Raw genomic sequence first — 15,249 nt, forward strand, 5'->3', positions numbered from 1 at the left:
GTCCATATTTATCTAGCTATAGACTTCTTCATTCTGGCAAAATTGGCCCACTTGATGGACTTCACTTAAAACCTTCCATTTCCTTTTTAAATTTTTCATCTTTTTCAATGAACAAAAATCAATTTTCTCTCCCTCCCTCCACTCCACCCCCTTCATATTTGGAAAAAGGAAAAAAAGAAAACCCTTGTAACAAATAGACATAGTCATGTAAAACAAATGCCCACATTGACCAAGTTCAAAAATATATGCCTCATTCTACATCCTGTGGCCAGCAGGGGTCAGGAGGTGGGTAGTCTGCTTTACCATTGGTACTCTGGAATCACTGATGGAATCATCTCTCTATACCTTTTCCCAATCTTCAGAATGCGCTCCTTCCTTACCTCTACCTCTTAGAATCCCTTCAAGGTTCAAAAGCCACATCCTACAACAAGCCTTTCTTGATTCCCTTAGTTTTAAGTCTTTCCCCCCGAAATTACTTTGCATGTATTTATCTTAGTGTATGTTATTCCCCTGTCCTCTCAGGATAAAGAAAAAGGAGGGAAATGACTCACACAAACAAGTTCATCCTGTGAATTAGTGGCATAAGATAAAAGCTACTTGAGGCCTGGGACTGTTTCATTTTTGTCTTTGTATTTGCAGTAAGTGTAAGTATAATACCTATAACATAGTAGGTACTTAGTAAATGCTTATTGAATTGAATTCTAAAAAAGGTTATGTGAATTTATTCTCATCTACTAAAATAATTATACTTAAAAACCCTATTCTTGTCACCTTTGAGATTTAAGTATCTTAAATTAAAAGTCTATAGAGGTTTTAGATTATATGAAGAATCTTTTTTACAAAATTATTTAAAAATCTGACCTCCAAATTTTTTAAATGATTTTTATTCTGCCTGAAAGCAATATGACTCTTTTTCTATGCCATATAGGAATCAATTTCCTATTTCCCTTTTCTGAGTCTCAGTTTCTTCCCCTTTATAGGGGAGACTTCTTAATGACTAGATGCTCCTAGTAGATGAGAGAATCTAGCTCTTAATACTATGATCACTAAGATGTTTTTTAGCTAACATTCTTTGGATCTACTCTTCTGGGTTACTTCTGCCCACCAGTCTAGGCTCATTCCAACGTTTAAAGCCCCAAATGGGGATGGGCAGAACCCAGAGATTGGTATTGTCCTATGGGGCATTATCAACAGGGCTTAATTATTGAGGAGAAGCAGAGGTAGAGCTGGCTTGTCACTGCTTCCTTCCTTCTTCTGAGAAGGTTGGCGTATCCCTCCTATTACCAGGCAATTTCTGGAATGCCTGCTGGGACAGGCTGGGTGAGTCACACTTTCTCAGAAGAAAGATTTGAGGAACATCCTCATGGAAATAGGTGGAGGGAGGAGCAAAGGATATGTCCCACTGAACAGCACAGAAATGCAAGGGAGATGATACATGTGGAAAGAAGGAAACCTCAGCTAGGGATGGTGCTTTCATAATCTCTGATCCAAATAGATATAACTTGAGGAAGGGGAGGGAGGACGTGCTCTCGGTGGGACAGGCTGAACCTAGTGAGGCCTCTGTGATGTCATCAGAAAAGGTTCCAATTTGGCCTCTGCTACTAATTCACAGTATGATGCTGTTTGGGCAAGTTGTTTTCCCTCTTTTAAAAAATAATTTAAAAATTAAAAGAAATCTGTTTTCTCCTTACCCGCATTCCATTGAAAATAAAAAGAAAAGCAAAATCCTTGTACAGTCACAAATATGCATAGTCAAACAAAACAAAACAAAAAGCTCTGTTCCTCAGTTTCCTCATCTGCAAAATGAGGAGATTGGAAAGTCTTACAGTTTAGCCACTAACTGACAAAAGCATTAATATTTTCCTTAACAGTGACCTGGTAAATGAAGAGCAAAGTTAGATATGTCAGTTGGGCAATGGTTGTGAATGTTGGCCACTAGCCAAGATGCTTCTTGGGAAGGGTTATAGAGCAGTAATTGCTAGACTTTATATAGCTAAGGTTTACAAAGTTACCTATATGTTATCTTACTGGATTCTCACGAGAACCTGTAAAGTCAGTGCTATTATCGATAATAAAGTTATAATTGAACAACATCAAATATCTTTCCCAGGGTCACATAGCTAGTAAATGTCCAGGGCAGGAGTTGATCTCCAGTCTTCCTAACTCAAGACTGGTGTTATCTACCTTCTACCACCTACATTTGATGATGGAGGTAAACCTGGGGAGGGTTGTTTGGGTTTTTTGTTTGGTTTTGGTTTTTGTTTTTGTTTTTTACCCAGTCATATTTATTGGAGCAACACAAAAGTTATGAGGTACATATTTTCTGAGAAAAATAGCTCACCCTCAGATGTTCTCATTTTTAAAAGTTTATAATACTACGTAATTGACATGTTTGCAATGACTTACTAAGACGTAGTGTAGATTTTTGCCACTTGACAGAAGGAGGCTCTTGAAAGATTCAGTAGTTCAAGCAGGTGAGTAGCATATTTCTTTTTTTCTTATTTTTCAAAAAAAAAATTAACAGCATTTTATTCTTTCTCTTCCCTCAGTTACATGTCACAAAAATTTTTAGCATTTATTTTTACAAGATTTTGAGTTCTGAATTTTTCTCCCACCTTCCCTGGGGAGGGTTATTTGGTTGGAAGTTATGTGAGGATGCTACCATACCCTCCATAAGACAAAGAGGCATCACATAAGGATAAAAATGTGGGCCACTGAGGTGCTATTGGCAATTATGTCGCATCTGCTTTGTGCACAGCATTATATAGACATGCTGCCTTCTTCCCTAGATTGTAAGCTCTTCAAAGGCAAGGACTATTTCACTTTTGTCTTTGTATCTCCCAGTGCCTACCATATAAGAGGGGTTTAATAATTGCTTATTAAGATACAGTAATAGGGGCAGCTAGGTGGTGCAGCAGATACAGCATAGGCCCTGGAGTCATGGGGACTTGAGTTCAAATCCAACCTCAGACACGTACCAGCTATGTGACCTTGGGCAAGTCACTTAACCCTGATTGACTCCAGAAAGAAAGCTTCAAAAAAAAAAAGATACAACAATAGTTCCTGAACAGATTTTACAGATCAGTAGGGAGAAGAAAACTGACCTTTCCTTTTCCTGTGTGCACTATTGTGATAATGAACCGTTAGACTTTGGGTCTGGCAATGACAAGGATTTATATTCATATATGACACAATACTTGTACCATGTGACCAGGGGTCATCCAACTATGGCTAGTGGGCCTGTTTTTTGTAAGACAGGGGCTAAGAATTTTTCTTTCACATTTTTAAGTAAAATTTTATCATATTTTAAAATACACAAACTGCTCTTACAATGGGCCACACAAAAACAGCCAGCAGGTGGGATTTGGCTCCCAGCTGTGGTTGTCAACCCATGTTTTAGAAGCAGAAAAACTAAAACTCTAAGGAAAGATATGGACATTCAAATCCTGGTTATGCCTCTTATCACCTTTGTGACCCTGGGCAAATCACTCCATTTCTCTGGGCCTCTTTTTTTTCCCTTATCTGTAAAAGAAAGAGTTTGGTGACAATCCCTACAATCCCTTACAATTCTAATCTAGGCCTTGTGAGTGGCTTGGATGTGAAAGGGATAAGCCAGGGGTGGGGAACCTATGGCTTGGAGGCCACATGTGGCCCTCTAGGTCCTCAAGTAAGGCTCTTTCACTGAATTAAAACTTCAGTTCTGTGAAGTTTGAATTGAGTCAAAGGGCTTCACTTGTGGTCTTGAGGCTGTAAAGTTTGGATTCAGTCAAAGTGCCACACTTGAGGGCCTATAGGGCCACATGTGGCTTCGAGGCTGCAGGTTCCCCACCCCTGGGATAAGCCATATGTAGAGCTTGCCTTTGGCCCATACCTAGTTTGCATGAATTGAGTTTAGGGGAATGAGGTGACTGGTTAGAACAGACAATAGCCAACTTGGGCCATAGTACTGGAATGGGGAGGTGGTAGGGGAAACTCATGCTTCTACTAGAAGCACCTCTGGCTGAGCTCCTCACTGTAAGAGAGAGGACATTCCAACCCCACTGAATAGACTCTCAAATCTGTTCTTCCTTCATCTCCAAGACAGCGCTTTTCATTTATAAGCACAAAGGCAGGATTTTTTTTTCCTCCTTCTTCCTGTTAGGGCTATTAGGGATCTGGATGATCCTGCTCTGTTTGTTCAGTTTCCTTATCAAAAAGAGATACTACAGTGAAGGTCCAGGTCACAGAGGAGCTGATGGTGTATCAGACAGAAGGAGCCCTACCTACTGAAGGCCCACGTTTCTTCCTTTCACCCCCTCAAGCAATAAGATCTTGGGTGTTGTCAGGTGAGTGAGGATGACTCAGGCTCAGTTAAGAGCAGTGTGGGTGAGTAATAGGATGTATTCAACTCAAGGTAACTGTTCTGTACAGTACCAGTCTTTCTTCTGCTTGGATGTCTAAGTAAAGGCAGCCCCACCCTCTCTACCAAAGCCCTCCCTTTCTTGAGTGGAAAGCAGACACTGAAGAAGATAGGCAGCATAGGCTAGTGGATAGGGCACTAGCCTTGGCAGAATTCAAATTCTACTTTAGATATTTATTAGCTATGGTAAGACTTGGCCAAGTCACTCAACCTTTCTCAGCCTCGATTTCCTCAACTGTAATACAGGGATACTAATAGCATCTAACTCACAAGGCTATTGTAAGGCTCAAATTAGACATTAGTAAAACCGTTTGCAAACCTTAAAGCTCTAGAAACACTGGCTTGTTGTTCAGTCATTTCAGCGGTATCCAACTCTTCATGACCCCATTTGGGGTTTTCTTGGCAAAGATACCGGAGTGGTTTGGCATTTCCTTCTCCAGCTCATTTGACAGATGAGGAAACTGAGGCAAACAGGGTTAAGTGACTTGTCCAGGGTCACCCAGCTAGGAAGTTTCTGAGGTTAGATCTGAACTCAGGAAGATGAGTCTTCCTGATTATAGGCCCAGCACTCTATCCCTGTGTCACCTAGCTGTCATACATGCTAGCTACTACTACTTAATCTCCCCATGCCTCAATTTTCTTTTCTATAAAATCAGAGAATTGGACTCAATGGCATCTCAGGTCCCTATCACTTTTAAATTTATGATGCTAAGTCCCTCTTATAAATTTAATAGTCTGGCCTTCAGGAGGAAATTTCAACTATACAATGTTGGTAAAAGGGTCTGGGGGTGACAGTCAGTTTACAAGGCTAGTGAATAGCTGGGTGGTTGATTCCCTTAAAAATTCTTCCCTTATCTCCTCCTCAAGCCACTTGGAATACAGGACAATAGTATAAACATGGAGCAGAAGATGATCTTCCCTTAACCCAAGCACCCCAAGGTGATTGATGGCTGATTTAATAATGTCAGACTAAACAATACATCTCTGTCACTAAGTAAAGAAAGTGGGGCTGTGCTATCACTATGACTCTATACTAATTAAAGGCACAAGGTCAGGAGCTGCCGTTTTGAGACCAAAATCTGACCTACTTTAGGCAGCTGCCTTTGGCTGAGCCTTATTCATCTCTGTTTTCTGCACATCCCTATAATTGGAAGGAAAATCTCTACAGGCCTGTCTCATAATGTAAAGTCAACCAGGAAAAGAGGAAATCCCCTTCTGGTTAGCCAGTGCCAGGAGAGAAAAAAAGGAATGAATGAGCTTCCTCTGCTGGTTACTGCAAGAGTACTTTCTGCCCTGGGAGCATTCTCACCATCAGGAAGTATGCAGACCCAGGGAGCCAACCCAAGAACCCCTGATTTCTTCTGCGTATGTAGGGAGCCCCGTGCTGGGGGAGTAGAGCCAAGGTCAACTGGGAAAGCTAGGAGTGAGAAGAGGGTGTGACTTTCAACTTTGTGATAGAGTCCTTGAAAGAGGCAGACAGCAGTTGGAGACAGCAAAATAACACATTCATGCAAAAGGTAGGGCAGCTAGGTGGCGCCATAGTGCATGGAGCGCCGTGCCTGGATTCAGGAAGACTCATCTTCCTGAGTTCAAATCTGGCCTCAGACACTTACTAGCTGTGTGCTTCTGGGCAAGTTCCTTAACCCTGTTTGCCTCAATTTCCTTATCTGTAAAAAGAACTGGAGAAGGAAATGGCAAACCACTCCAGTATCTTTGCCAACCCCCCCCAAAAGCAAAAGCCCAAACCCAACTGAAATAACTGAATAACAACAAAAACAATGAAAGGTAGTGTGGTGTAGTGGATAGAGCACTGGGCTTAGAATCAAGAAGACATGGATTCAAATCCCACCTCAGGTACTTCCTAGCTGTGTGACCCTGGGTAAGTCACATAACCTCTTGGTGCCTCACTTTCCTCATCTTTAAATTGAAGGGATTAGAGTTGATGTCCTCTGAGGTCCCTTCCAGTTCTAAATCTACAATCTTATACAGTCCTTTAAAATTGCCAAAATGTTGCCTCATATGTGTCTCCCAACATGCCCAAGAGGTAGGTACTGAAGCTATTTATTATACCAATTTTATAGATTAAGAAACTAGGACTCAAAGAATTTACGTGACTTGTCTAAGATCACCCAGCTGCACTGGAGGACATGAAGGCATGCAAAGCATTCGAGATCAACCTTGCCCTAGATTACATATGAGTCAGAGAACAGTCAGACTGATGTGAATATGCGTTAAGGGGAGAGAGAATTAAGGGCAATTATTTTTACCCAATGGGTTTACAAGTCAAGAAGGCTGGAATCTCTTATAGCCCCAAGAATTACGCAGGGACCAGAGGCTACCCCCTGGAAATGACTGCTGATTTCCCTAATCTGAGCCCATAGCGTGTCTCCCAGGGTTCTGGCAAATCCCCAAGGCACACAGGCTGTGGTTGGAAGGCACACCCCGCCGCCGCCGAGGCCCTGAAAACCTCACTGCAGACAAAAGGCTTACGCTGCATCGTCCTTTGTATCTCATCTGTGGTTCCCCTCCCCCTACCTAAACTAATGACATCTCTTTGGGCAGAAAAGATTCATTCACCTTGTGAGAAAGATGATATACCATGGCTGAAACACACACACACACACACACACACACACAAAAGGATGTCACAAATTACCACAGAGGTTAAAGACTAGGTCTGTTCAGCTGCCTGTGACATTTGCTGACTGAGAATGAAAAACATCTAGCTATTTTCCCCTCTTTTATGTGCTTACATATCATCTCCTTTTTTTTTTTAAAGATCCTGTTTGAAGTCTCCTCACTTAGTATCAAAGACCATCTTTCTGTCTTTGCCAGACTGAAAGACATCTGGCTTTGAAATAAAATCCTGAATGCTGAAGAAGAGCTGGAAAAGAGCAGATCTTTCTGACAGAAATGGTGCTGATTTGAGTGTAGGACGACATGAGAAAAGAGGGGAAGGGGATCTATGCAGCACTTCTTTGCCTTCCCTCTCTTTTAGGTTTGAAATCTGTATTTTCCAAGTAATCATCGTGCCAAGTTCTCAGAAAGGGAAAACTGATGCCCACTCTGGTGTCCTAACATGAAAACAAAGGACCATGTTAATTTCCTTTTCTATTTGTAATTGCTGCCTGGACCAGATTGGCATTAAGAGTGACATCAGAAAGACTTAGATGACCTCCAAGGTTCCTTCCAGATCTAAATCTATGATCCTAAAACATTAGAGCAGCAAGGTGACCCAGTGAATACTGCGTGGAGTCAGGAAGACTCATCTTCCTGAGTTCAAATATGGCTTCAGACACTTCCTAGCTGGACAAGTCACCTGACTCTGTTTGCCTCCTTTTCCTCATCTTTCAAATGAGTTAGAGAAGGAAATAGCAAACCACTCCAGTATCTCGGCCAAGAAAACTCTGGAATGTGGCTGAAAAAAAGACACAACAACAACAACATGATATTAGTGTAATAAAAGTTCCCCTCTGCACTTCTCTCTTCCCAGGAAGTATGATCAGTCTTCATTCCTAGAGACCACATGGAAACTGGGGAGGAGCCAGCTTCCTGGTATGTATGATTATTCCTGAAGGCCTTATAGTGGGAGAGGAGAGAGTTCCCTAATTGGCTGCTTGAGTTGAAACCCAGAACCTTTCAAATTCACAAGGCTCAATTCATGGACTTGTCCATACTGGGATAGCCATTTGCCTAAGATCAGGAAAGAGCAAATACAGGAGGGGCAAAGGCATCCAGCCCCACCCCCCCAGCATGCCTAGCTGAGTTCCTGGTCCATGTGGGGCATGGTGGTGGGGTCCCCATGAGATGAATCAAGGAAAGACCCAAGTTTCATAGTGCCATCTGGAGAGTAAAAGCTGAGAACACAGCCGGAAAGGGAAAAAAAAGACAGAGACAGGATAATCCCTTTAGTATGTCTACCGAGTCGTCAGCTCCTCTGACTCAGCAGCCTGTTACAGAATTCTTTGTCCTCTCCCATTGCAAGCCCCTCAAATGAGGAGTCATAAACAGCTGGAAGCTGCCCCCACCCTTATCCCAAAAGCTTCCATGGACCAGGCAGGCAACTGAGCATGCTTAAAGGGGGAGAGGGAGAGAGGAAGAAAAGAAGGGCTCCACTCTGCTATGATTATATTATTCTATGACTTTAACCATTGCACAAAAAAACCTAATCACATTGCTACTGGAGAAGCCAAAACATCCAATTACAAATAGCACAGACTCAAAAAAAAAAATGTGCTTATTCATGTACTCTACTAGAAATACAAAATATTATAATGAAAAAATTCAACTTTGAAAATTAATTCAAAATTTTTTTAAATTAAAACCACCAAACCCTTGTATTTAATTTAGCTAGTGTAAAAAGTCACAGTGAGTTCCCTTCCACCAGCCTCTGCTCCTTTCTAATGTACCTGATGCTGACCTCACTATGTTATGTAATTCTGATGCAGCCTGAGAAAAGTAACACTTGGACTCTTAAATAGATATCCAGGCTTGATTGGAGCATTGCCAATGTCTGGTCAGAAGGCAAAAGATTCTAGTGGGTTGCTTGGTCTCCTCCCTCATTCTGATCTAACATGACAGCAGAAGACCCTGTTCAGTTTTTCTTTCCCTCCTACCTGGATCCAAAGTAGCGTTATAAATGACATCAGTGAGACACCAACCAAGGAATGAAAGGTTAATCTTGTCACTACTCTTGATGAAGCTAGTGATTAAAAAAAACAAACCCATATCTCTTTGAGTCACTATAGGTCTGGTGTTGATTTCTTGTAGAAACCAAGGAAAAAGTAAGAATAATTAAGAAAAGGGAGACAGACAGCACAGCAGTGTAACAACTGATGCATCAGGAGAGAGAAGTGTTTGGGGTTGCCTTTTGTTCTGATTGAGCTGTCCAGTGGGTGTAGCCCACCTCAGTCAGGAGTTTTTTCATGGAGTTCTTCTCCCCTATTAGATGGTAGATCTGCTCCTCACTATATGGGGTATGGAAGCTTTTGCTGGGGCTGCTGAAGTATTTTGCCATATGGCCAACTGTTTGGTTTTCTTCATCAAATGGCTTCCACTGCTTCAGCTGTTGGGTAAAAAAAAACACAGACTATTTATTAAATTACACACTCAGAAACTAGTGCATGCGGATGTGTACACAGACACACATGCACTACATTCTCTCTTAAACAAACACAAATGCAATCATAGAAACAAAGCACATGGGCTCCCAGAAAACCGTTCTAGTTTTGAGACATTTGGTGTGTCACCACCCATTCAAAACCATGGCTCATGAGCCCACACTATTCTGCTTATTTTTACTAGGGCAATCAGAGGACGTATTACTTTACAGAGAAAGCCAACATGCCTTTTACTACTGGTAATTAAAATCACTATAACTAGGTATAAGTCCAAACGTATTTTCTTCCCTTCACAATTATTGAAAAGCTAATACTTGATAACTTTATATATATGTGTGTGTGTGTGTATACATACATACATACATACATACATATACGTACATATATATACATATATACATATATATATATATATATATATATAAAACTTTTTCAAAATATGGAATGCTTCACAAATTTTCATGTCATCCTTGTGAATGGTACTGGAGTTATGTACTCTATTGGAAATACAAAATATCATAATAAAATAATATGTGAAGGGGCTATGCAAACCTCTATATTATTCTAATTTTAGTGTATGTTCTGCCAAAAAGAGACATCTTTTTTTTTTCTAAAGTCCAGGAACAGGTGTGCATATACTAGTCCTAATTCAGTCATTCATCATGGTACGGAAATGACCTGGAGTTCCTGAAGAGTATGTCAGCAGAGTACAAATTCTAGCAGTTCCTACCACACTGGAAGAGTTTCAAGTAATAGTCTGGCAACAGGATGCGTGTCTGCTATCCCAGGACCAGGTCAGCTAAATTTGGAGAGGCTCATCACTAAAAATGGTTGGTTACTAGGTGACAGCAACTCACAACTCCTGTCTACTAAAGCATGAAGGGACTGCAATCTGGGTCAGTGGATGGATCACCCATACTAAATGATATCACAGGTCCCTTGAATTATTGAAGGAAGGATATATGTGAAGAACATCTGTTTCTCACCAAAATAACTGAAGATACCAGTCATTAGGGAAAGAAGGCAGAGGCCAAAAACCTTAACTTATGATGTTGGGTGAGTCATTTCTCATCAATTTCTTCATGTGCAAAATAAGGGGGTTGGATTATTTGGGTACTAAGGTTTGGGTTTTTTTTTTCACTCCAAACTGATGATCCTTCCTGTTAGCCACCCACCAAATCAGAATTGATGTATTATACCATTTACAATGCATTAAGTTGTTCCAGAACTGAAAGTATATTTCAAATATCAGAATATTTCCACTGCGAAATGACTCCTATTTGTATACAATTCAACTTATTTATTTCACATTTTACTAAGCAACAGCAGTGTACTTAGTACTTCTGAAAACATTCTCTGCCTGATGAATTTGGGCAGGGCTCGGGGACTACATTTTTGCCTTTCTTCATATCCCCAGTACATTGCTGGCACATAGTAGGTGCTTTATAAAAGCTTGTTGATCGACTGGCTGACTGACAGAGAGAAATCAACAACCAGTCTTTATGTTGGTCGACTACACTGGGAAATATCCCCAGAGAAGCAAATCTGAAGGAATAATCTGAAAAAATGGAAATCTAATTAGCACAATTCATCAATACATCAGCAAGCATGTATTAGGCGCTTTTAAATTCCTGGCATTGTGCCAGATGCTGAGATCTGAAGTAAAAAATGAATCAGGTCCTATCTTAAAGGAGCTGATGTTAATAAAGGAAAGCAATAGGCACACATAAAAGTGGGTAAATATACATGGTAATTACACAATTTTTTGTGGGGGACACTAGCAGCTGGGGGCATAAGAAAAGGTCTCATGTGGGAGGTGGCACTTGGAACTGAGCTTTGTTGGGAAGTAGGGATTATAAAAGGCAGAGGTGGGGGTGGTATTGCATAGGGGCATCTGCAGAAAGTCACATACCTAGGCTGGGACTTGAGGGGCACTGTTGCCACCTGGTGGATGCCCACTAAAGAAAATGTCAAGTGAGTCCATGAACACGGAAGAGCCACTTTTGCTGTCAGTCACGTTGGCCTACCCATGCCCCTTGTCCCTGAATGTTCCTAGAACTTACCCAGAAGACTGAGGCACCTGGGGTAGATAGGAATGATATGATAAGGGAGGTTAAAGGCTCTTAACCTCATTTGTGTTATCGACCCCTTTGATACTCTGGTGAAACCTATGGACCCCGTCTCAGAATAATGTTTTTAAATATGAAATAAAATCTAAAGGACTGCAAAAGAAACCAATTGTATTGAAATCCGGTTATTAAAATATTTTTTAAAAGTTCACAGACACCAAGTGGAGAACTCCTACTCTGGATGCCCTGCGGCAACCTCATTTAGTCTGCTCCTACATCCAAAATTTACCTGAGATAACATACATATCCAATGATGGAGAAATGATTGGTTGGGAGGAAGAGGATGGCTGCTACAGATAGAGAAATGAGTGTGTGGGGCAGGGATGAGGAACTGCCTGAAGACTTTCTGGCCAGATGTAGCCCCTGGCTAATTCCATTTGTAGACCTTATTGGAAAATGGTACTACTCTCAGATGTAACCTCAGGGTGCCCAAAGCTGGTAAGGGAAAGGCAGTTTGATATAGTGGATGCAACAATGGATTTGGAGTTATAATAGACTGTGATTCAAATCCTACCTCAGATATTTACTAGCTGTGTGTCCCTAGCTGGGTTAGTCACAACCTCTTTCAGCTTAGATTTCTATAAATTGGATATCATAATAGGACCTATATCCCAGGGCTGTTGTGAGGAACAAGAAAATTTGTAGGACACTTTTGTTATAGTTATTATTATCATCATCATCATCATCGTCATCATTAGAAAGACAAGGCAATCACAGCTTTGGTCCAACAGCCAACTATTGTTTAAACAGCTCTGGCAATCAATTTCACTTTTGAACAGCTCTAATTTGGGAATAGGGCAGCTAGGTGGCCCAGGGCATAGCTGATGGACCTGGAGACAGGAAGACATCTTCCTGAGTTCAAATCTGGCCTCAGATGCTCACTAGCTGTGTGACCCTAGGCAAGTCACTTAACCCTGTTTGCCTCAGTTTCCTCCTCTGTAAAAAAAGGAAATGGTAAACTAATCCAATATCTTTTCCAAGAAAACCCCAAATAGGATCATGAAGAGTCAGACACAGCTGAAAATGACTGAACAACAAGTTGGGAATGCTGCAGAAGGATGCTGCCCCATAATCACATACCAAAGACAGAGGCTTCTGGAAACTGTTCTTACCATTACAGAGCTGCTATCAGGGAGCAGAGCAAGAGAGTCAGGCAAGACCTCTGTGATTCTCTGGGGTGTCTGTGTACCTAGAGGACCTTCCTTGTGAGTCTGTGTTGGCATCACTTGTGATATGTATGGCCCTGGAGAATATCCTTACTGCAAGCTGCTAGAACTCTTAAGGAGCAGCACATATGCAAGAGATGGGCTGTGATTTTTTTCCAGGTCACAAGTTCATCGACAGGAGCATCCTTGACCACACCTTCTGAACCATTCTTTTTTTTTTTTTTGGTGAGGTAATATGGGTTAAGTGACTTGTAAGTGTCAAGTGTTTGAAGACAGATTTGAACTCAGGTCCTCCTGACTCCAAGGCTGGAGCTGTATCCACTGCACTACTAGCTGCCCCTTCTGAACCATTCTTTATCCTTTTAGGTCCATCTGTGCCCCAGATCATGGGACAATGATGTAATAATTACACGTACGTTAAAAGCAGTTACAGAATTAACTGTGTAAAAGGAGTAGCATCTTTCAATTTCCAAAGGATGTTTCTCATATCCTGTCTTAGACACTTATCAATTGTGTGACCCTGGACAGGTCACCTTACCTCTCTGGGTCTTGGTTTCCTTATCTATAAAAGGGTGTGGTAGAGCCAGCTAAAACTGACTCATGAGAACTGATGGTTAAATTTTCAGTGTGAATTTACACCTCAGAAACTGGCAAAAGCTTCCAATCAAGGCTTAATTTATTATTTTGCTAATTGTCTAGACTTAAGAAAGTGATGGAGAAAATGTTAATAATTCAGATTAAACTAAAGTGAGAGGTGGCTGTTGCATATTTACCAGCACACTGCTGGACTCAATGACCTTCTAAGGTCCCTTCCAGATTGAAATCTCTGACTGTATGACTCAAGTCTTGTGTGTGGGGGGGGGGGAGACAGGGACAATGGATGGACTTGTTCCTCTAAGTCTTAGTTATCCATTTCTTCAAAAGGGGGCAGGGATGACCAGAGTGTCCTGATAAATCCTGTGTTGGGCTCCCAGTAGCAGAATATCATTGATGAGGACTAAGAAACTGAAAGAGGTTTTCCCTTCACAATCTACAGAACCTCTATCTGACACACATCCCTTTTGAAATGCAAATATTCTTACAATTCTACCCTAGCCAGAGTCTTCTTAATAAACACCTCAATTCTTAGCTAATAGCTAGTTACTATTAATTACTTTATTACTGAAAGACAGATTTCATTGAGTTAGAACTAAAAGAGACTTTAGAGATCATCCAGTCCTGGAGCTCTCAACCTTCTGGGATTTCCATAACCCTTGGCTTTCAATAAACCTTCTGGTATGTTCTATTTGATATGAAAGGAAATAAATTATAGGACTTACTAGATATATACATACATAAGAAATGACGTTAGGATACTCATTAATTTCAACAGGACAATATAGTTATTTACCAAATATTCTATACTCCTTGATATACCTATGGGGGATACATATATTCTGGAGTTGTGAAATTTTTAGTGTTAGCATTTATGCCTTGGAAATCAGCAAACTACAGATTGAGACTTGGTTTATTATTTTGTTGATTTAAGAAAGTGAAGGAGAAAATATTAATAATGCAGATTAAACTTAAAAGTGTGTCATGGATACATTTTTTTCCCCCCAAGAAAGTCAATTGTTAAATATTTATCAGCATACTCCCTGTCTATATCCAAGGTTGGGAGCCCCTGTTCTAATTTAAATCCTTCGCCTGAGGATAAAAAACCTAGGGCTTCCAGAGCTAAGGTGCTTTGCCCAAGGTCAGAGGCTGCTCTTCATGTCTAGGATGCACTCTCTTTTTACTTCTGCATGCTAAGATTTCTCTCTTCCTACAAAGAACAGCTGGCAGCCCCTCCTACATATTGCCTTTCCCAATTTCCTCCAGTTGTTAGCAGTGCTGTACTTCTGGAATTACATTGGATTTATTTATTTGCGTATGTATTGTATCTCTCTCTCCCCCTCCTCCTCCCCCCTCCCAGCCTCAATCCTTAGTACAATATATACTCCTTGAGCGCAAAGGCAACATATTTTAATTTCTGTCTTTGGGTTTTACTTCTGTATTCGTAGTGCCTTGAATATAGTTCAGGAAATGAATTTTTGTTGAATTGTTGAGTTCATTTCATTCTGAATATAATGGGTTCTCTGACTTCATAGTCAGTGCTCTTTCCCCTTGACTATGCCTACCAAAAAGGCATTTGAAGGCAAAAATGGTAAAGAGATTAAGAACTTAAGCGAATTTAGCATTCTTTGTTTTTCACTGAATATACTCAGTCCAACAGAAAGAATCTCTGAAACTCAGACCTTCAGTTATTACAGCTCTACTCTCCAGAAAACAAGCTTAGAATGATGAAGTTAAGCTACTTAGGGGAAACTAGACAGTTTTCAGTTACTCACATCTTTGCTTCATTTCTCTTTAGTTAAATATGAGTACCATACCTCAAACTCAGGGTGGCTAGGTAA

At 40.8% G+C, this 15,249-nt stretch overlaps 1 protein-coding gene across 1 annotated transcript in view; it reads right to left on the reverse strand.

Moving 5' to 3' along the window:
• Window positions 1–15,249, reverse strand: part of GPR156 (G protein-coupled receptor 156) — an 82,787-nt gene that overhangs the window by 4,729 nt on the left and 62,809 nt on the right. Inside the window, exon 8 of the mRNA XM_020985885.2 lies at window positions 9,306–9,464. Within this exon, the coding sequence (XP_020841544.1) occupies window positions 9,306–9,464 (159 nt within the window). The remainder of the gene's footprint in view (window positions 1–9,305; window positions 9,465–15,249) is intronic.

This window comes from Phascolarctos cinereus, unplaced genomic scaffold, assembly GCF_003287225.1.
Source record: "Phascolarctos cinereus isolate Bilbo 61053 unplaced genomic scaffold, phaCin_HiC Scaffold_726;HRSCAF=1367, whole genome shotgun sequence".
NCBI lineage: Eukaryota > Metazoa > Chordata > Mammalia > Diprotodontia > Phascolarctidae > Phascolarctos > Phascolarctos cinereus.